The 21,319-nt window shown below is 37.5% G+C and overlaps 3 protein-coding genes and 1 non-coding gene across 5 annotated transcripts; all 4 read left to right on the top strand.

The window, feature by feature from the left end:
* Positions 1–1,009: 1,009 nt before the first annotated feature.
* LOC120332584 (chondroitin sulfate synthase 1-like) lies at positions 1,010–4,501 on the top strand. Its single transcript, XM_039399863.2, has one exon. It carries the CDS (start codon positions 1,025–1,027, stop codon positions 3,656–3,658), a length of 2,634 nt encoding a protein of 877 aa, XP_039255797.2. The 5' UTR covers positions 1,010–1,024; the 3' UTR covers positions 3,659–4,501.
* Positions 4,502–9,916: 5,415 nt separating this feature from the next.
* On the top strand, positions 9,917–12,296 carry LOC120332382 (U6 snRNA-associated Sm-like protein LSm4). The gene is made up of 2 exons (XM_039399615.2): positions 9,917–10,095; positions 11,030–12,296. Exons 1-2 carry the CDS (start codon positions 9,973–9,975, stop codon positions 11,303–11,305), a joined length of 399 nt encoding a protein of 132 aa, XP_039255549.1. The 5' UTR covers positions 9,917–9,972; the 3' UTR covers positions 11,306–12,296.
* Positions 12,297–13,193: 897 nt separating this feature from the next.
* On the top strand, positions 13,194–13,265 carry Trnac-gca (transfer RNA cysteine (anticodon GCA)). The gene has a single exon. It is a non-coding gene; the product is annotated as a tRNA-Cys (tRNA).
* A 1,693-nt stretch (positions 13,266–14,958) lies between these two features.
* On the top strand, positions 14,959–20,724 carry LOC120332718 (solute carrier family 66 member 2-like). Of its 2 annotated transcripts, XR_013479903.1 has the most exons (5): positions 14,959–15,310; positions 16,097–16,230; positions 16,829–17,045; positions 17,492–19,591; positions 19,815–20,724. XR_013479903.1 is itself a non-coding variant. In XM_039400025.2 (4 exons), exons 1-4 carry the CDS (start codon positions 15,096–15,098, stop codon positions 17,673–17,675), a joined length of 750 nt encoding a protein of 249 aa, XP_039255959.1. In that variant the 5' UTR covers positions 14,959–15,095; the 3' UTR covers positions 17,676–20,724. The 2 variants fall into 2 exon arrangements, 1 of the variants encoding a protein (XP_039255959.1); XM_039400025.2 differs by having other exon boundaries at positions 17,492–20,724.
* Positions 20,725–21,319: the final 595 nt, after the last annotated feature.

The following is a 21,319-nucleotide window of genomic DNA, read 5'->3' as shown; positions in this document are numbered from 1 at the left end:
ATAGCCTTTGTGTGTGCTAAAAATTTAGTTTGTAGTAGGCGGGTAATTCAATTGAATTGTTGTTTTTCGCTTGCTTTTTTTCATTAGATTTTTGAAAAATAAAACAATATTGCGAGAAACAATATCAATCAACAAACAATACGATTCCAGATCACACTATGCATACCTTTTATTTTGGATTTTTATAAAATAAAACATTATTGCAGTAAACAATATTAATAAATAATATTTCATCCTATCTAGGCTATAAATTAGGGCCCTTCAGTTTCGTACCTAACGTACTTCTAGTAGGCGTAGCATAACCATTCTTTGACATGCCAATCCTAACCCTCACCTGACTACGCCATCCAAAAATTACGTCACTATGACGTCATAATCACATCATAGAGCTTGCCAAATACTCGTAAGATCGCCCGAAATGGCATCGGCGCCAACGATAAACAGATAAAGAACTGACCAACGTCAGCGATCTCGTCTTCAGGTTCTCGTCTGCTCGTCTTGGATGACAGTTCGTCACTGTGACGTAATTTTTGGATGGTGTGGTCAGGTGGTGGTTAGGATTGATACGTGAAAAATTGTCATGCTATGCCCACTAGAAGTATGTTAGGTAAGAAACTAAGATCTAAATAACACCCGTTTTGACTTAAGACATCGCCGTAGAAAATGCGAAAAGACGGAGAACTTACCATCGGTAGTCAAGTTGTCTGTGTAGTCGAGTTGTCGCCTTTCGTATGTCCCATGGCCACATTGCGTTTAGTGTATAGTATTCGCGCAAAACGGACTTCTATTTTATTTTTTTTCGAATTTGGGTTGCATTTGGCAATATTTAAGTACTCACAGCATTCATTTTCACATCACATTTGTGTTTGGTGTTATTTAAGCAGTTACGACGTTTACTTCGCAAGACGCCATCTGTTGATTACTATTAAACGAAATCTGTTTCCAATTTGTAAGATATGAAGATGTCACAATACAAGGAAAAAATTGATTTTAATTTTTTTTTTTTCAGTAATTTATTTAAAATATGAGTACGATCCTAGAGTCTGGCATGGAGGCGTCAACGTCAGAGCGAACTCAGTTCTTTCATCAGTCGGCTCGGCATGAAAGTGAGGGCGATAAAGAGCACTTCTCTGACTCCGAAGTTTATATTACACACCAACATGAGCGCCATGACAAGCGTTTGAAACATGGATCAGATTTGAACACCAAACCCCACCTAGAGGATGAAAATTCTTTTCAATTTGTATTTTATTTAGCGCATCGTTGCATTTCATGGATGCAAATTGTGACGAAAGATCGATCCTCGCAGACGATTGTTTCATTCATTCTGGGTGTTGTTCTCGGGATCACTCTAACAGCTTTATTATTCCAGCACCGATTTCTGATTGGGGGGATGGAAACGAAGAAATCTGAATATTTTTTCAATGACGTTTTACAACACACCATCCCATATGAAGTCAGGTTAAAAGAAATTAATAATATGATGGGTAAGGATCCGATTATGGAGCCCGAATTTGGAAAAGGGAGGGGAGATTACCCTGTCGTAAAAGCTGATAGCCCAAAACACGTAGTTGAAGAACTCCCATCTGAAGAGACCGTCCCTAAATCGATAAATAAAGAAATAAATTTTGGATCCAAAGTGTTTGTTGGGGTTATTACTGCTGAAATTTTCCTCGGATCACGAGCAATAGCAGTGAATTCAACATGGGGGTCCCAAGTCGATAAACTCTCATTTTTCACCGAGCTTGGATCTGCGGAGAAATATGGCGTTCCTGTGATTAACCTAGAGGGCGTTAGCGATAGGGAGTACCCCCCACAGAAAAAAGCGTTCAAAATGTTGAAACACATGTGCGAGAACCATATCGACGATTATGATTGGTTTATTAGAGCTGACGATGACGTCTATATCCGCGTTGAAGAGCTAAAAGAGTTTCTGGGCTTGATTGACAGCAATAAACTAATCTACATGGGTCAACCGGGGCATGGGGTCCCAGAAGTGCGGGACCGACTTGGACTAAACGGACATAATTTTTGTATGGGCGGCCCTACGGTGATGTTTAATCGAAAAGCACTCAAAAAACTGTGCCCACATCTCGATGAGTGTATGGCTGAGGTTGTCTCTGGTGAGGAAGACGTTGAAATAGGTCGTTGCGTGAGTAACCATCTACATATTGAGTGCACTCATGCTTGGGAGACTTTGAAATTATTTTATCATTCCTACCAAGAAGAATACACTGAGGAACGTCCGTTTTTAGGGAATTTAGCCGAGAATGTTCATCTCCAGAAAGCAATCACCCTCCACCATGTTAAAGTACCGTACATTATGTACAAAATTCATCGACATTTTACAAGTTTACTTTTGAACTCTTCGACCCAAGAAATATCGTATTTACGACACCAATCAAAAGCTTTGAACGAGCACCTTCCAGTTTTCAAACACCGCCAACTATCGACGGTAAAAATTCCTCCCCGGCCTTACAAAGCTGAAAAAATTAACGGTGTTACATCGTGGAAGTCGTTCAACGTCGAAGCAATGTTCGGTCTGTCGTATATGACTCCCAGTCGAGACATTACAAACGATTGTTTAGCTGATCTCAAACAAATCGGGGAAACTGCTATCGACGTAGCGATAGATCACAGCGCTACACACTTAACATACAGTCATTTAGCGGGGGGATATTACCGTACTGACCCATTACGAGGCACAGACTATCTATTGGATATTTCGTTTTCTAGCAAAGAGGAAGGGAAACCTAACGAGGTGAAGCGAGTTCATATTTTACGACCGTTAGAAGATTTGAAAGTGTCAGCGATTGAAGAATACGACAACAAACTAGAGACGGTTAATCTTTATATCATTCTGCCGATTCGAGAAAGTCCGAGTGCTTCTGGGGATTTAGAACGCTACATTCGGAAATATTACGAACCCACAATTTTACAGCGTGCTTTCGGATCTCAAGATTCTGTCAATATCATTCCTACGCTGATTATTTCAATGTATAACAGTAAATCCAACGGAATTTCAGATGCTCAGGATTCTATAACACCGTCCGTACAAGACGTGGTAAACTGGTTTCGTGTAAAATATCCCGATTCAAAAATGGAAGTTTTTCCGAAAGGGAACACTGGTTCGCAAGCGGAACAAAACACTTACTCACATAATATAGATTTTGCGTACATGCAAGCTGTTTTACATATTTCGAGATCTCGAAAAGAAGTTACGAGGTCTAAAGAAGATAATGAAAAAGACGTAGTGCTGCTATCTTCAATGAAATTTAGTCTAACGAAAGCGATGCTAGACACATGTATCGAAAGATCATCTCTAATAACCAAAGAAGAAAAAGCCGATTCCGAACAAAACGGCAAACACATCCAACTTTATCAGCCTGTACCGTTCGCTCTTCATCCCGGTAAAAAACTATCCGATTCGAATAATATACCAGAAAAAGACACAGGTTTTTGGTATCAAAAAGGCGACGAAAAAAATGATTTAAACATGCCGATATGTGGATCTGTAGCTAACTTTATATCTGTAGTCGATAACGTACAAACTGTAACTTCTTCATTTATTAAAATGTTGTTCAAAAATATTTATGATTCTAAATTTATGCTTCAAGTTATTCCTGATGAGAACGTTCTATTAAACGATGCAAGGTAGTGGTGACGAACAATTATTTTTACGATGCTTACTTTTCGTTCTCAATGATTCCTTCTGCAAACGGCCACAAATATCTAGTGACTGAAATCTTTCCTGTTTACAATTCGAAATTCATCTCTGACGAGAATGTTGTTAAACGATGCAAAGTAGGGGTGATAATTCCTTTTATTTTTTTATTCAATGATTACGCCTTTTGTTTTAAACAGGGCTTTATATAAGCAACCACTGATATCTACCGATATGCTGTTTGGTGGAGCAATCAGAATCTTTTGGTTTCGGCGTTACCTATCAAATTTATTACAATCCGTTTGAAGTGGTGGGCTCTTGATTTGAACCTGAGTAATCGCCATAGTAGCCAATCATAAATTTATATGGTATGGGGTATAGTCGATTTATTTATCGATATAATCTATTGGGACATCCTTGCTAGTTTTTCTAAAACAGTGTTTCTCAAACTTTTTTTGCCCTGGAACACCTATGCTTTTTATCTTGCCTCATGGAACACCAACAAATTAGAAGGTAAAATGTATGGGTGGTTTCCAGAACATTTAGCCTATGGTAAAATTAAAAAGGTTTGTTTGTTGTACACTTGGTTGATGATATTGAATTGTTATTAGCGAAAATTCTATGCTTTCCGTACTAGCACAAGGCATGTGCACCTGTTTAAATAGCTAGGCTGTCCGTCGTCTGTTTGTTGCCAGTTAGAAGACAAATTTACGACCCTGCGATTGCTTTGGGGACCAATTTCGTCGTACGTTCGATGCCTGTTCTGCAGAACGCTCCAAAGAAGCTCTGTTCCACGGAACAAAGTTTGAGAAACGCTGTTCTAAAATTCATTATCTTCTGTCTTAGAAGTGGCTATTTGTTCAGAGTGATACATGTATAAAAAAAACACTCCTCACTTTTTTTCCTGAAGCACATATTATGTCCTGTATGAGCACTTTATTCCAATCACTGTATATATTTATATATATTTGTATTTTTATTTTTCTCCCCAAATCAGAAATATAGCCTTTTTTCTGACAAATATTTTGATATTTTTGACTGGCTTTTATAGCTCTTCTTAGTGATTATCTGTAACTTTGCTCAGAGATGAGTCTCCTTCACTTCTGAGTGAGTTTCTGTAACTTGGCTCAGAGATGAGTCCCCATTACTTCTGAGTGAGTGCCTGTAACTTTGCTCAGAGATAAGTCTCATTCACTTCTGAGTGAGTGCGTGTAGTTCATAGTTCCAGCAGACTTTGGCAATATTAGTAGTTTTCTGTAACTTTCTACGTTGATTTCGTTATCGTTGATTTCAAAGTGATTGTGCAAAGCTTTGCTCAGAGATTGGTTATCTTAACTTCTGAGCGAGTAATCAGGTAATTGACCATCATGCTTTTGTATGGTTTCAGTAATTATTTCTGTTGTTTCCCATAACTTTGCTCAGAGGTAAGACTCCTTTGCTTCAAAATCTACTTTTTGAATTAATTTTTTGGTTACTCAATCAAATTTTTGAATGAAATTTTTTATTTTTATTTGTGTCGACAAGCTAATTTCTATTGATAGGTAGGTTTGGTGTCAGAATGTTATTGAATCAATGGCTTTTAATAATATGAATAAATGTGTTTTTGTATATCATGGCTCACATGGACAGGGGGGAACTCCCAAAAATTTGAATGTATCCCAGATTTCTGAAACTTTTGGGTATAATCATACACAGTGCAAAATAAATTTTCTCATTATTGTAGTAGATTAAAAATTCTGTTTTATTTTTAAGAGAATCACCCTGTATTGGTGTCCATTTCACATGATTTTGCAAAAGCATTAATCAACCAAGCATTTTTATGACGTGAATATTCAAATTTGTTACTTATATATTCTTCTATGCCATATTATTTGCCCACAGGTTTCAAATAATGTTAGCAGCTTCATTTATCAAATTTTGCTCTTTTAAAAATCATTTTTTTCCAAAATATGCTATACCATTGAGTTTCTGCTGTTAGACCTGCTATTTATATTTCCTCTATGTTTTGTGCAGGTGTATATATTACAAGAAGTGAAAAAACTATCTATTTTATTCAAGAGTCTCACTGCACACTAATATAAATATATTTCTGTACCGTTTTGTTTGACCAAAATCATATTTCCTCATACAAACGTAATCCAATTCAATTAGCATTTTCGGGGTCCAATTGACCTTTTGTTGTAGCTGAAGCCATGCTTACCAAAATATCTAGTGGTTAGGGTTAGGCCATAATTTTATTCCGGTTTTCCTTATTTTAGTTCTATTACGAGTTTGGGGACTGTCTGTATTAGCCAAGTAAATATACCCCCTGCCAATAGGTTTCAGTCCCTTCACACAACATGATGTGAAGTAAGCGAACAAAATTAGTTACTTTCATATTGGTACACATACTTCTGGAGCGCAGGTATTAATCTTTCCTGCTTATTATTTTCATGTACTTTTTATTATTGTAATATTATCTGTATTATCAATCACTGCATGTATTTTTAGAAATTCAGATTCTAGATAAAATAATTTACTTTCTTCAACAAAAGGAGGGGGAACCACCTACTTAAAATTAAACCTGGTGAGTTTATTTTCATTCTGTTTGTAAATCAAGTAGGCAGTAAGAATGTTGGAGTTCACTTAAACTATATTGCATAAAATGAATTTATCATTCAATCTTCAATGCAGCGGTTCCCATCAAGGGGCTGTGGCCCACAGATCAGTTGGAAAAACTGATTCTGCCTTTCTCTTCACAAGAAAACTCACAGTTCTTCCTAGTTTCATTGCTTGATAAGGTTATTTCACAGAGTGTTTCACTTTGTTGAGCAGGAATTGTTTGAACATGATGAGATGGAGGGACATGAGTGCTGAAAGCCTCTGGCCAGGAGCCATAAATGATTGGCAATCACGGCTTCAATGGGTCCTTAGCGTTGGACTTCACTTAACTCTCCATGCATCCCTCCAGTGGTTTGATGATATGCGTGTTTCAACGCTTGGACAGTGGTGCCCAACCTAGTTCGTTAAATTCCTCTCGTTACTTATTAACTTTTTATTTCTCCCTCACTACCCATATGAACTACCTTAGTTATTCAGTCTTTAATCGATCCTTAGATAGTGTTATGAGCATGCCAGACTCCTTTTGTGCAGATTAATTAGTGCATTATGTGTACATAAATAAGGGTACTCCCATTCCAGGTTAGGGTAAGGCCCTAATTTTATTCCGATTTTCCTTATTTTAGTTCTATTACGACTTCAGTGACTGTCTGTGTTAGCCAAGTGAATATACCCCCTGCACATAGGTTTCAGTCCCTTTATATCGTTCCAATTATACCTATTTTATTCGTAAACTCATCTGACCTTCAAATTTTCTGCTTTTCTAGCGACCGCCCTGTATAATGCATATTGTTAATAAGCTTTAATGACTGCTTATGCGAGGCCATGTTCAGAGCAGAAGGCATGAATTAGCGCAGACATGGGCAAAGTATTGCCTGCAGGCCAAATCTGACATGTTGAGTGATTCAATCTGGCCCGCCTGATGCTGCCACAACCAAACCAAAACCAAATTTTGATGTTAAGCTAAAAATAGCTCAAAAAATTTGTTGAGATTGCAGTTAAATTTAGTTTTTGCGCGAAGCCTGTTGTTCTCCACTTTTTCTTTTGTAAAGCTGTGAATATTGTTCATAAAATAACTTTTTGTGGCCCGCCAGTCAACGTGGGCAAAATTTTCGGCCCCTGACCCATAAACTTAGCCCACCTCTGAATTGGCATCGTATAAAAATACCTCTGTAATGTTACATTGAACATTTGTATTTAGACAACACTTCGTAGCAAAGGCCATGTCAAGTCCTGAGGAGGAGGGGGAACCCCCTGCCAGAATGATAAAGCTATGCTCACATGATTCACTGTCAAGATCGAACTTAGTGGTTGCAAACAAAACTGAATATGATGTCACAATAGAGTGGATTGATTTGGCAGGTGACCGAGTTTGCTATATAAAACAATTACGTCCAGGAAAAGCAGTTGCAATTGTTACTTACGTCGGCCATTACTGGGTGTTTTGTGAAACAAACTCTCGTCACCCTCTAGTGGTAATTCCAGGAAGGCATTCTGTTTATTTCCCGATACCAAGTCACGAACGTGAATACCAAACAATCAGGGTTTCGAATCCTTTATTAACTTTACAACAGTCGTGTTTAAACTCAATCCACCGGAATATATTATCAAATTACTCCCGGATGGAAAATATTTTTCAAGAGATTGACTGTCTTGAGCTACCAACGTCAATTACGAGATCTCTGAAAAAACTTTTCGAAGACCAGAATAATAAAAATATACCGATTTATATTTACCCCGAAGAACTTGAGGAGTAATATATATTTTTTTTTTTTGGAGGTGGTTCTTAATCTTTTTTCTTTTAAATCATGAATTAATTCTCGGTTAAAATTCATTCTAGAATTGTTGAGAAATAATAATGTTCTCATTTTCGTAAATAGCAATAAAATTGCAATATTTTCATTTCGTTTTTGTGAAAAATCTGTATTTCTTTTCATCAGTACATAAATAGCTGCTATATATAACGCTGCGTTGTCTCTTTACCCATTTACTATTTCATTACTTTATAATAAAATTCTTAGTTTTCCTCGAATTAAGAAAAACTATAGCTTAGAGCAGCGGTTCCCAACCTTCTATTGATCATGGTCCCATTCAGAGGGCTCTTAACACACATGGCCTGCTGTTTATCATTCCAATGGTATTTATAGCGTTATTTTGATTGGTCGATTCCAAATCCTATTACCGTATGTTCAAACAACATCATGCACAAAAAAGCAACGAAAACACCCTGTGAAATAACCTTATCAGGCTATAAAACTAGGAAGAACGAGAGGTTTTCTTGTGAAGGGAAAAGTTAAATCAGTTTTGTGCCAAGCATTGTGGCCCTCCCTCCAACTTCTCTGTGGCCCCCGATTGGGAACCGCTGAGAATTCCGAGTGTGTCATATTTTTTTAAATACTGTATTATGTCTTTGGAACTACTTTTGATTTCAATCAATATTAATTTCACACAGGGACGTTCAAAACAGATATTGGTTATATTCGATTTAGTAAATTAGGATAGGATAGGATTTACATATTTATTCCGAGAGAGAGTAAAGTTGATAGGACGTCTTAACCATATGGCGAACCACGGCCTCTCGTCCGGTTACCATTCCATGTCGAGTATGGGATTAGTTATTTGTTTTCAGAAGCATGGACTTGATGGTGGAGGAAGCCGTAATTCTTGAATTCAGGAATAATTTTGAATATTTTCTTTTGAAAATGTCTTTTTGAGCATTTATTATATTGTGACAGACAAAAAATTAGTAACTTCTCACAGAATAAAATGGAGAATACCAATTAAAACGGTATTTATCCCAATTATTCCGCTTAACCAAGTTTGATTTTATGAATCTACAATTTTCTTCTTTTGAAGAGACTCATTTCAGAATGTATTCGATATTTTAAATTCAAAAATATTATTTCAGGAAGTATTCGTAGTATTACAGTATTCACTCTTCGCTTTAGTTTTTAATCATTTTGGCTTCTTACTCTTGTATGACCTAATATTAGACTTTTCCTAGGTGTCACTGCTCGATAACCAGCACAGGTTTATTGTTTCCCCTTTTCACCCAAAAAGGCTTTTTTTTTCACCTCGTTTGGGGCTCCCGAAGTATGCGAACCAAGATGGCGGACATCGGAATGTAATATGTGTACTAGGTTAGGGTTAGGCCATAATTTTAGGTATGAATACTACGGGAGGCTCTTCGAACTGATAATAGGACTAAAATAAGGAAAATTGGAAAAAAATTATCGCCTGACCCTAACCTGTTACCCATGTTACGTTCCGATGTCCGCCATCTTGGTTCGCATACTTCGGGAGCACCCCTCGTTCTGTATGTAAAAATTATTCACAATATGGTGAAAAAACTAACTACTGATTACAGATAGATAAAATATTCTTAATTATTTCTCTCATTAATTGTTTAACATAAGTGTTTCTAAATATGCTTTTGTATCGGAATAACTGTTTTAAATATATATAAATTACTTATCTATACAAATTTTCTTTTTTATTTCAGTCTTAGTAAGACATATGCCCTTAGCAATGCTACCTTTTCATTTATCGGCTGATGATAAAGTTTTAAATAAAAATTTCCTTCATTAATTGTTTATATCAAGTAATTCCGAATACTAAATATGCTTTTGTATCAAAACAACTGTACTAAATATAACAAATTTTCCTTATTATTTCAGTTATTGTAAATCTTAGACAAAGCAATTTTAGCAATGTTACCTTTATCTTTATTAAAGACAGCTGTGAACCATCCCATGCTGGTGGAATTGAAGAATGGAGAAACGTATAACGGACATCTGGTTAATTGTGATAATTGGATGAATATTAATCTGAGGGTAGGTTTTGCTCTTGGTTATGGATTTGATCATTCAAATTTGGAATCGTTATTTCATCAAATTTCTATGAAGCAGGGTTGAGATGCTTGGCGTGGCACAACACTGGGTGATCCTCCCCCTCGAAGGTTGAATCCTCTGGGAGATAGAATAAGATTTACATATTCGTCCCTGGCGAGAGAAAAGTCATTAAGACGGCTTAGTCGTATAGCGAAGTACGGCCTCTCGTCCGGTTACCATTCCAAGTCGGGTATGGGATTAGTCAGTTATTTGTTTTCGGAAGCATGGACTTGATGGTGGAGGAAGCCGTAACTGACCAGCGGTTACGTAAACCACCCTATTGGGCAAGGAGTCCAGAAATCCTCTTGCACATAGCCATCCCCAAATGGGATTCGAACCTGCACACCCATGTAGGGTAATCAGAGGTGTGGTGGCGAGTATATTCTAAAGCTTAGAACAATGCTATAAGTTTGAAATGATACGAAGAGCTTGTTCATATGAATGATTGTTTTTTTTTTACATTTCAATGCAGTGTTCAAGTTATCTGACTAAATAACAACATGTTTGGTGATGCAAATGAAGTATTAAACTTCCAGGCAAATCTCATCAAACCTATCCTAAGATCAGGGGCCAGGTTTTCAAAAGGGGGCGGTTCTGAAATTGGGAATAAACACACCAGCTTCTAAAACAGGCGCCGTGATTAAGTTGAAATGAACTTTTTCATCGGATAATGATTTTTCTGTTTCGTAAAATGTTCAATCCAGGGCCGATGTGAAATAGACTTTTCAACCCACAAATTACCACACACCGAAGCCCCCCCCCTGGTAATTCCCCTGCCTAAAATTAACAGAACAAAACAGATCAGAAAATTGATGACGGAGCGTTACATGAAAGCTCTCCCTATTTTTAATTTTTCATGTATCTTTTCATGTCTCAGGAAGTCATCTGCACTTCAAGAGACGGCGACCATTTTTGGAAAATGCCGGAGTGTTACATACGAGGCAGCACAATCAAGTATCTACGAATTCCCGATGAAATTATCGACATGGTAAAAGAAGAAAATTTCTCTAAAGGTCGCGGAAGAGGGCGAGGTCCAAGGGGCCGTGGAGGAGGCCCGAATAGAGGTGGATTTGGAGGTCGTGGAAGGTCACAAGGGGGAGGACGTGGAGGCCAGGGAGGGAAAAAACCACAAAGACCCAAACCCCAAGAGTGATAAAGGGGAATCAATTTGATGTGTCTGTTTGGAGGAGAAACTACTACAAGTCATTCTTGTGTGGTTACTGAAAGAAATTCTTGTCTGATAAGTTGACTTGATTATTTATTCACATACCACTAGCTCGTGGCTCGATTCATGATTAGTTTTTTTGCTAAATAACCATTCAAAGTTGAGTCTCATTTACCTCTGATTGAGTGCCCATAATGCACCATTATAGTCATAGTCTAGTTTATTTTTTCCCATTCAGTAAAAAATAACATACGAAATTAACAAAATACAAAACTGAAAACACATTTTTACTGGGGAAGGGAAGTCGCGGGGAACCAGGAATGGTTATCGAGCAGCGACACCCGACATTATGATTCTATATTGTTCCAGTAGCTTTGACTTTTTTAGTGATTGCACATAACTTCACTCAGAGATGAGTCCACTTTACTTTTTGGTGAGTGCGCATAGTGCTTCATGATTCTATATATTTTTAGTGGTCGCTTTCTGCGATTGCACATGACTTCGCTCAGAGGCGAGTCTTCTTTACTTTTGAGAGAATTCTTTTAATGGATAATTTGAACTACGGTCTCTTGTCTGGTCACAAGTTTAGGGTGGATATAAAAATAGTTACCGTATGTACTTTTTAGTTATGTAATTCACTTCAGGTTCGTGGACTTGATAGCCAGGAATTTTCAAAGGGGGGAGGGGATTCTTAAATTTTAATTGCCAAGTTAAACCATAACAGCTAGTGGGTCTCAATGCTTGCAATATTCGAGAAATTGAATTGCCTTACATGTTCTCTCCCCGGGCTTTGCCCTTGTTGGTGGCGTCCTAAACTAAAATGTCTCGTGTTTTAAACCTCAAGCTTTGGCAATATTCCTGAATTTCAGCTTTGTGTGTTTGTATTTTTGTACCAATGTTATTTCACTAATCAATCAAGTTTGGAATACAGAATAACTGCTGCAATGTGAACACTGAATAAATTTGTGTGGGAACAGGATATTTTCATATTTCAGGAAGTTGGTTTTCTTATTTCAATCATAGTTTCTCATTCAGATAACAACGAGTGTAGAATATGGAAATAAATATCCGAACCAGATATGTGGCGCTGTTTTTTTGCTGGTAGTTAGGGAATGTGTTTTTTTTTTCGAAGTCCAGGTAACTTCGCTTCAACATACATACATGTATGTTTATTCGTCTCGTAAATACACTCTTAAGGCTTTTCGAGTAGTTATAGTTCTCAAAAGTTTGAATACTTTTCAGTTCTCACAAAACTACATTCTCACAAAAGTACGTTTTCCCAAAACTTCATTCTCACAAAAGTACGTTTCCCCAAAACTACATTCTCACAAAAGTACTTTCTCGCAAAGCTACATTCTCACAAAAGTCCGTTCTCGCAAAACTAGATTCTTACAAAAGTTCGTTTACGGCTTTATGCAAAACTACATTCTCGCAAACCTACCTTCTCACAAAAGTACTTTCTTGAAAAGCTACATTCTCGCAAACCTACATTCTCACAAATATGCGTTTTCACAAAACTACATTCTCACAAACGTACTTTCTCGCAAAGCTACATTCTCACAAAAGTTCGTTCTCGCAAAACTACATTCTTACAAAAGTCCGCTTACGCAAAACTACATTCTCGTAAAAGTATGATCTCGCAAACCTACATACTCACAAAAGTCCGTTCTTGCAAACCTACATTCTCGCAAAACTACATATTTTTTTAAGTACGTTTTCGCCCGTTTAAATCGGCGAGTCGCAAGTTCACTTGGGAAGAGAGAAGAGAAGCAAAAGCGACGAGAAACGACGGCAAGAGAGGAAAAAGTCATTGCAGGAATCGTTTGAATGAATCGGTTTACCAATATATTCTCTCGTTGATGCTTGTTTCTCCGTCGGGGATATAGCTCAGTGGTAGAGCATTCGACTGCAGATCGAGAGGTCCCTGGTTCAAATCCGGGTGTCCCCTGAAATCTTTTCGCCTTTGTCGAACTTAATTTATTGCTCGAAATCGGTTATCTTAGTCTCCACAATCACGAGATGTTTATAATTTGTTGGCCTTTTGTTACGTCACAATTTCCGTTCGTCAGCTGATCGGTTTTGTTTATGAAACGTGGTGTTAATCGGTAACTAAACACCTGGGGAAACGTTTTTTCGCGCTATGATTTTAATATACAGATATACGACTCGTTGGAGAAAAGTTTGAAAGTTGCTAAGACAGCTTAATCACATGGCAAACCACGGCTCTCATCCGGTTACCGGTATCAGTTAATTTCAGATGAAAGAAGAGGGTTAATCCGATATAGCCGCTGCTTCATGGAGAGTAAAGTGACTAAATAGTCACTTTATTGGAGAGTCAGTCGTCACCCCTGTAGAGTCGGAGGCGGATAGTTTTGTGATGTAGCTGTGTAGGGTCATGTTTTACTGTTGAGTTACCGGTATGGCCGGTTTTTATGTACGATACCGCACGGTACTGTCTTCAAGGGTATTTTCTATTTTATTACGGTACCGGTACGGTACCGGTAACACTTTCAACCCGCAAAGTTTATGTTTAATCTAAAGGCCGAACGAAGTTGGTTGCTCATGCCCCGAGGGCAGTCTGGCAGTTGACTTGATTCAGTGATCAGAATTAAGACTGTCGCGTGTACGTGTAACCAGTATCGTATATGATTAAACACAGACAGACAGAGAGGCAAGAAAGGAGAGGGGATAGCCTATGTGCATTAAACTCTGTAAGATTGATAAGATAGGATAGTATTTACATATTTTTTCCGGGGGCTAGTTTTCGACATAAAAAGAGATTTAGGATAATTTTTATAATGAATTTTGTGTGAAATGCAAGTATTGTCAGATTGTTGATTTCAGAAGGATTTTTTCTTACGCTATTTATATTCGGGCAGAGACAAGACGGCTTTAGCATACCGGTACGACTGTACGATGAACCACGGCTTCTCGTCTGATTCATGTCGGTTATCGAATCAGTTAGGATCAATAAATCAAGTTTATTTTCTCCAACCGGTAAAAATAAATAAATAACACAGGCACATATTACGAGAAAATAATAAAATACACAATTTTACTGCAGTACTGGGGGAGGGAAGTCACGGGAAACCAAAGCTGATTATCGAGCAGCGACATCCGAATAGAATAGGATTTATATATTTATCTCGGGGGAGAAGGAAGCCGATAAGACTGCTTGATCATAAGGCGAACTACAGCCTCTTGTCTGATTACCATTCCATGTCAGGTATGGGATTAGTTATTTGTTTTTGGAAGCATGTGCCTGATGGTGGAGGAAGCTGTAATGGATCAGCGGTTACGTGAACCACCCTACTGCGGCGAGGAGTCCAGCAATCCTCTCACACATAACTAACCCCGCAAATCCACGCAAGGTAATCAAGAGGTGCGGTGGCGAGCATATTACTAAAGCTTAGAATGATGTGCCACACCGCTGATACATTGAAAGGTTATAAAATGGCTATGTCTCTACTAAATGGCTCTAACTATACTATATTCCCACCAAAAAGGGTCTGTCACTATGTCCGCCGACTTAGTTTGTAATAAAATTGCCAGACATTCCGGTTGGCGACTTTTAAAACAAAATCATAGCAATTCATAAAAATTGGTTGAAAAAAAATTTTCATATAAGATTTTCCTTTTAGTTGTTTAAATGTTTGTCTAGTTGTTGAGTAAATTGTCTTGTCAAATGTGAAAGTATCGTCAAGGAAGTTGCTTACTCATCCATAAAGACACACCTCATACACACCCCTTCACTCGACCAATCACACACACTCGTTAAATGAACGCGTACAGGATAGCATTGGATGCTGAAAATCTTCGAATTATGTTGACAACGTTGGTAAAATGGACTGCTTCTGGAGCGATGGTTTTTGGCGGTGTCGTACCATATGTCCCCCAATACAGGGACATAAAACGGTCTGAAAATGCGGAAGGATTCTCCACTTATGTCTGTCTTGTACTACTTGTTGCAAATTTGCTGAGGATATTTTTCTGGTAAGAATTTTTTAGTGTTTAATTATTGATAAATACTGAAATTTAATTTCAGAATCACAAATATATTTATGCTGGACCAATTATTCATCTTTGCTGAATTATTACGCGTATAATGTAAGAATACTATAGCATGGTTTCCAGTGCACTACTATTTACCCTGTGCTTCAAAACTATGGGGACTATTATGTGCAAGACGTTGCTAGACTCCATAATTGGCGCTCCAGAAGTTTGTGTACCAATATGGAGGTAACTAATTTTGTTCGCCTACTTTACATCACCTATATGGGCATCACCTAACTGAAACCAGGAAAATCTAGTAAAATAAGTCAAAACTTGCCACTAAAACTCAAAAAGTATTGAGTTCACTAAGCATTCTAAACAATCTATTGAAGGAGGCTTGCATTCACCAATGTTTTGATTATTAAAATTTGATTTGCTCAGAATTAGGAGCTGGCATCGGAGTCTGGTGTGAAAATTCAGGTACTCCCGTAGCATGTGTACCAGGATAGGGTTGGGGCATAATTATACGGATTTTCCTTATTTTAGTTCTATAACGAGTTCGGGGACTGTCAGTGTTAGCCAAGGAAATATACCCCCTGCCCTAGATTTTAGTCCCTTTACACAACTTTATGTAGGTAGGCGAACAAAATTACCGTAGTTACCTCCATATTGGTACACACACTTCTGGAGCGCCAAAATTTGTCTCAAGCTGGAGTATCGATTCCAACAGCCCTGCTTCCGGTATCAACATGATAAATCATATCTATATTTTTTAATTTTTTTCAGGTTCGGACGTCGTTTCGAATACCCTCTACTTGCTCAAAGTGTTATCATGATATTTACAATGTTGGGAATGCTGCATCTATGTGTTCGAGTTAAAAGTATGCACGATATAAGCACAAGGAGAAGAGCATTTATAGGTGAATTTGTATTGTGAACTAGTAGCTGCCATTGCAAAATATTTTGGTATAAATTTGCTCGATTAAAGACCCCAAGGACAATACTATAGCCATTTTCTGAGTTGTGTAATACTTCACTGCCCTGGTAGCAGACTCAATAATGTATTTTCAATGTTTTTTTTTCTTCAACTTTTCGTAACGCGCCACAGTAATTTGATAATGTTTAAGAAGCCCATGGCACTTCAGCGTTTGCCCAAAACTTTGCTCACAGATGAGTCTTCTTTACTTTTGTGTGCATGCTCATATCACGCATCATGGCACTTTAGTGATCGCTCGTAATTATTTCTGAGTGAGTGCACATGAACTTGTTTTGAAAATTTTTTTATGAAAAACTCAATGTATTTACCATTCCCTAATTCTGTAACCATGCCCAAAAATCCACATGCATTGTTTATGAACAACTCCTAATGTAAACATAAAATCAGCTCAAAAAGTCGGAAAAGTCTGCAATGTTAAAAGTCTGTATACCGTTTAGACTACGGGCTTCGAGACCCCCGATTCTTTGAGTTGGGAACAACACATCCACACATCCTAATAATCCAATCTCTATGATTTTCAGATTTTGACGTGAGACATTTCTGGAAGTGGAATCGCTTTTCAGATTATCTGCAAGCTGTCTTATTGTTCACTGCGATCGGAGGATATTTAACGTACTTACTAATCGATTCGTTCATATTCGTAGAAGGGATCGGATTCTTAGCTGTGTTCACGGAAGCGATGCTCGGATCGCCACAGTTTTATAGAAATTTTCAAAATAAGTCAACTGTTGGGATGAGGTCAGAAAATTTTTTAAAATATGATGTTTACATGGCTTATACTCTACTCATGTGTAAGGACCTGCTATTATTATCAGGAGAGCCAGAATCATTTTGAATAGGGCTTATGAGGTTGTGTGCGTTACGTTTCATTAGGGAATGTTGTTTTGCGATTCCAACACATTTAACACTTAACTACTAGGATTAATCCACTCATAGCATTATGGGAGCTTAGAAGTGAAGGAGACTCAACTCTGAGCAAAGGTACGCTGTGGTTCTCTATATGATTGAGTTAGCGTATCCAATCCCTTTTTCCTCGTATTCTTTGTATAAAGTGTATTTTTCAATATGGTGAAAAAATTAATACTGATATATGGAAATTCTATCTCCAAAAGGTGTATATTTGCCGCTCACAACTTATACTCCATCCACTACTAATTCGGCATTAACTGAAGTTCTTGTTTCAGTGTCCAAATGGTGTTGATGTGGACCAGTGGAGATGTTTTTAAAACGGGGTATTTCATTGCAAACCAGGCTCCGGTACAATTCTGGATCTGTGGATTACTGCAAGTTGGCGTGGACATTGCAATTTTAACCCAAGTTTGGTATTATGCACGGTATCCCCAAACAGTCAAAAAAGCAGTTTCATGATCAGTTTTTCCATTTTTTTTGTTTCATAAGAGAATTTTCGTAAAGAAAGGCCACACGTACTCAACTTTGGAATAAGAAATTCGTCTCAGTGTACTGAACTATATAGAATTATGGTGGTATGATACCCACACACTCACTCATAGGTAAAGGAGACTCATTTCCGAACAAAGTTACCACCGAAATTGAGAGCATTACTCGCACTCACTCAGAAGTCAAGGAGACTCGTTACTATTCAAAGTGACAGTTATGGTCTTCCACCTAGATTTATGGGTCCTTATGTTACTCACTTTGAAACCTTACGGGCGATCAATGAAATATCATGAGTTACTGATAATATATCGATCAATATTATGGAAACTCACTCATAAGTAAAGGAGACAAGTTAAATTACGGGCAGCAACTGAGTTCTCAAGATCATAACTCGTGCTCACACAGTAGCAAAGCAGAATACGAATGACCGCTGAAATGACAAAAAAGCTTCCGAAACTATATTATAAGTCAGCGATCGGCAACCTGCGTCGTCGGAGCCTCACGCGGCACTTTGTTTTCGGAGCTCTGGCTCCCGGGAATCTAAGTGGCTACAGCACTTTTTTGTTGAAACAGTGGGGATTCAATGAAAGTCGAATACTACTTACTGATTAGAGTAGATGTTGCGGGCTCTAGTAGGTTTGAGTTTGACGGAAAAGATGCTAAATGTCTCTTTTAATGTTAAAGGTTGCCAAACTGTGTTAAAGATTTCTGGTGCCTCAAATATTAGAAATAAATGATTTTTTTTTTGAGTTATGGGATTGTGAATAATATATTGCTTATCAGCCTCCATATGATAAATACTGAGAAAGAGTTTTTGAAATAAAAAACGAGAATCTCAAGAACTAGTTTTTTCATGACCCCCCACCTCCCTGAGAATATATTGTGACAATCATAGTTAATCTACCTCTTTATTATGACTAAATAGAGGTGTTGGAAACCAGATTGTGCTGGTTTGATTTTAATGGGAGATGTATTCCCCAATGGCCAAAAAACATTCCAATTGCAACATTGATCTTATCAAACTGAATATTTTAAATATAGACACATTTTGTTTTTATTTATTGAGCCTCATTTTTTGAAAAATGTTTTATGTTCATTAAATAAATCAGGATAGTTTACTGGAAATGTTATGTGGCTATATATATATATACGGTGTCCATATCGTTTTAGAATTTTTTTAAATTGCAAAGATAATTCATCGATTTGATATATTATTTTGACCCTCACAGACGTATTAAATGAAATAAAAATACTTAAAAAATTAAAAACAACAAATCTGGTTAAAGATATATTGAGAACTGACTTCATAACAAAATTGAAATTGTTGAGAGACTTTTTTGTGACACCCTGTATATTTTTATGATAAAAATGGAATCTAAAAAAAGTTTGTGCTACTTTGTTATGCGATCTAAGCGACTTTAGCTGTATTCTTTGGGAATGTCTTTATCTGATTGAGCTCATGTTAAGCAAATGAAATTGCATAAGGAAGTCCGCACAAAAAGTCTTAATGAGGTGTTTTCTATTCAGCATTTTTCAGTGTTTTATTTTGAAATGTCTAAAAGGTATTGACATCAGTTTCGCCTCTTAGTTGTGAATCCAAAAATTTCTCAGAGGCCAAACCAGTGAAATTTTAAGCACGTTGATAAAATCATCATTTTATGTTTATTCCCCAAAATGTTTTTCATTTATTTTTATTTGTACTTAATTAAAATGTGTCAAAAAGTAGGAAATTTTTTGTCTGTTTATTTTTTCGCTTGTATGTTCCTTTCTGAAAGCTGATTTTAAGTGTTTATAAATGAAATAGCGTTTGGTACTTTTTATGATAATTTTTTATGTCTTTGTTGGAATTTTCGGAATTTTTAAACTTGGGGCTGGAGAATTATGGGGTTTGATTCGGCCCAGCATAGGGGTGGGCAAGGCAACATCAACAATTTTAAATGTTTGTAAGGAATATTTACAACTTTCTCCAACAGCAGGGGACTGCACAAATGGCGGGCCCCATACGTCACATGGTTTGCCTACCCCAGGCCTATCATGTATTTTAGTTTTTGTTTTACCCATTTAAAATCAACCCTTCTAAAGTGCCTGATTCTTTTCATGTCCTTTCAGTCTTTATTTCCTGATGATTATATTTGGACTAGGGATGTCCAAAACTAAACGAATAGTCGAATTCAACAAACTCTTGGAATCATTCGATCTCGATGCACAGTCCCAACTGATTCATTTTGATAACTCTCTGAAATTAAAATAACCGTAGTCACACACATCGGTGTCAAAATAGATTGTGAGCTTTACGTTAGCACACAACTTTATGGCCACTCTATTGCATTCTGGATTTCATGAATTATTTAAAATGCTTTAATTTAGAAACTTGTTATTTCGCACATTTTACATCTGATGGTTGGACATAGAAAAGCCTTGAATCAATCAAAATATTTATCTCAACTGCCCCCCCCCCCTCCCAATTTTCATAAATTTCAATGGTTCATGCCACAAGCCGGTTTCCTCCATCATCAAGCTCATGCATCTGAAACAAATACCTGGCTATTCAATCCCCAACATGAATTGGTAACCGGACGAAAGAAAGGCCATGGTTCGCCATATGATTAAGCCGTCTTATCAGTCGGGAAAAATATGTAAAACCTATCTAATTTCCCTTTAAATTTGACCCATTTTGGAATATCCTACAACTACTCATACACATTTTCTTCAGAATAATAACTAATCCGATTATGGGGTCTCCCGAAGTATTCGTACCAAAATGGCGCACAACCTCAACATATTATGTGTACCCGGTTAGGGTTTCTCAGGTTGTGCGTCATCTTAGTACGAATACTTCCGGAGCGACAGGTTACGGCCATTCCTAGTACTGGCACCATATATGGTAGTACATAAAACAGCATTATTTAAATATGCTATGCATCAAAAGTCTATAAATTAGTTTTATAATTATCGAATTTAATAATCGCCTGTTAATTTATTAATTAGATATTAATCAGAATATATTTGTTTGATATCAGTGTCTTTGTGCGGTCAGGGGAGAAGATAGCATTGACATTTATAGGTTAGGATTTAAACCAACGGTTTTCGTGAACCCACCATATAGCGCCGAATAGTTTAGCAATTCTCTCGCACATGAAATTCCTTCTCAGAATGTGGGCCCATCGGTTATCAGAGGTGCTCAACGCTTAGCATGATGCGCCACAGTTCACACAGCCATGGTCCCCAAAAAATGGAGACACAAGAGGGACAAAATGTCTACATCATAAGGCTAATCACTGCTTTTCGATGTTAGACAGTTCAGGTTGGCTACGGTAGCCAACGACAAAGAAAATGATAAGACTTATATCAGGGTGGTCCAAACCCAGGCCCGCGAGCCACATGTGGCCCTCCGGTTCATTTTTTGTGGCCCGCGTAGCATTTGCGCGAGTGTAAAAGAAACGGTATAGGGCAGGCGCAGAGAGTGTTTCAGTAGTCTATATTCTACGAGACTATCCGTATCTCCCATTCTTTCATGAGTGATTGCATGGGTACCGGTACGGTCAGACGGTACCGCACCGGCATCGAGTGTTCAGACAACTGAGCAGTTAAGCAGCATTTTTCAATTCAATTAC

This window comes from Styela clava, chromosome 13, assembly GCF_964204865.1.
Source record: "Styela clava chromosome 13, kaStyClav1.hap1.2, whole genome shotgun sequence".
NCBI classification, from domain to species: domain Eukaryota; kingdom Metazoa; phylum Chordata; class Ascidiacea; order Stolidobranchia; family Styelidae; genus Styela; species Styela clava.
This window is presented reverse-complemented; position numbering and strand designations above follow the sequence as displayed.

Coding starts and splice junctions, on each gene's coding strand:
- LOC120332584 (XM_039399863.2), top strand. CDS start 1,025: ATGAGTACGATCCTAGAGTCTGGCATGGAGGCGTCAACGTCAGAGCGA.
- LOC120332718 (XM_039400025.2), top strand. CDS start 15,096: ATGAACGCGTACAGGATAGCATTGGATGCTGAAAATCTTCGAATTATG. Junction 15,311..16,096: donor TTGCTGAGGATATTTTTCTG/GTAAGAATTTTT, acceptor AATTTTTTTCAG/GTTCGGACGTCGTTTCGAAT. Junction 17,046..17,491: donor AAGTCAACTGTTGGGATGAG/GTCAGAAAATTT, acceptor TTCTTGTTTCAG/TGTCCAAATGGTGTTGATGT.
- LOC120332382 (XM_039399615.2), top strand. CDS start 9,973: ATGTTACCTTTATCTTTATTAAAGACAGCTGTGAACCATCCCATGCTG. Junction 10,096..11,029: donor GGATGAATATTAATCTGAGG/GTAGGTTTTGCT, acceptor TTCATGTCTCAG/GAAGTCATCTGCACTTCAAG.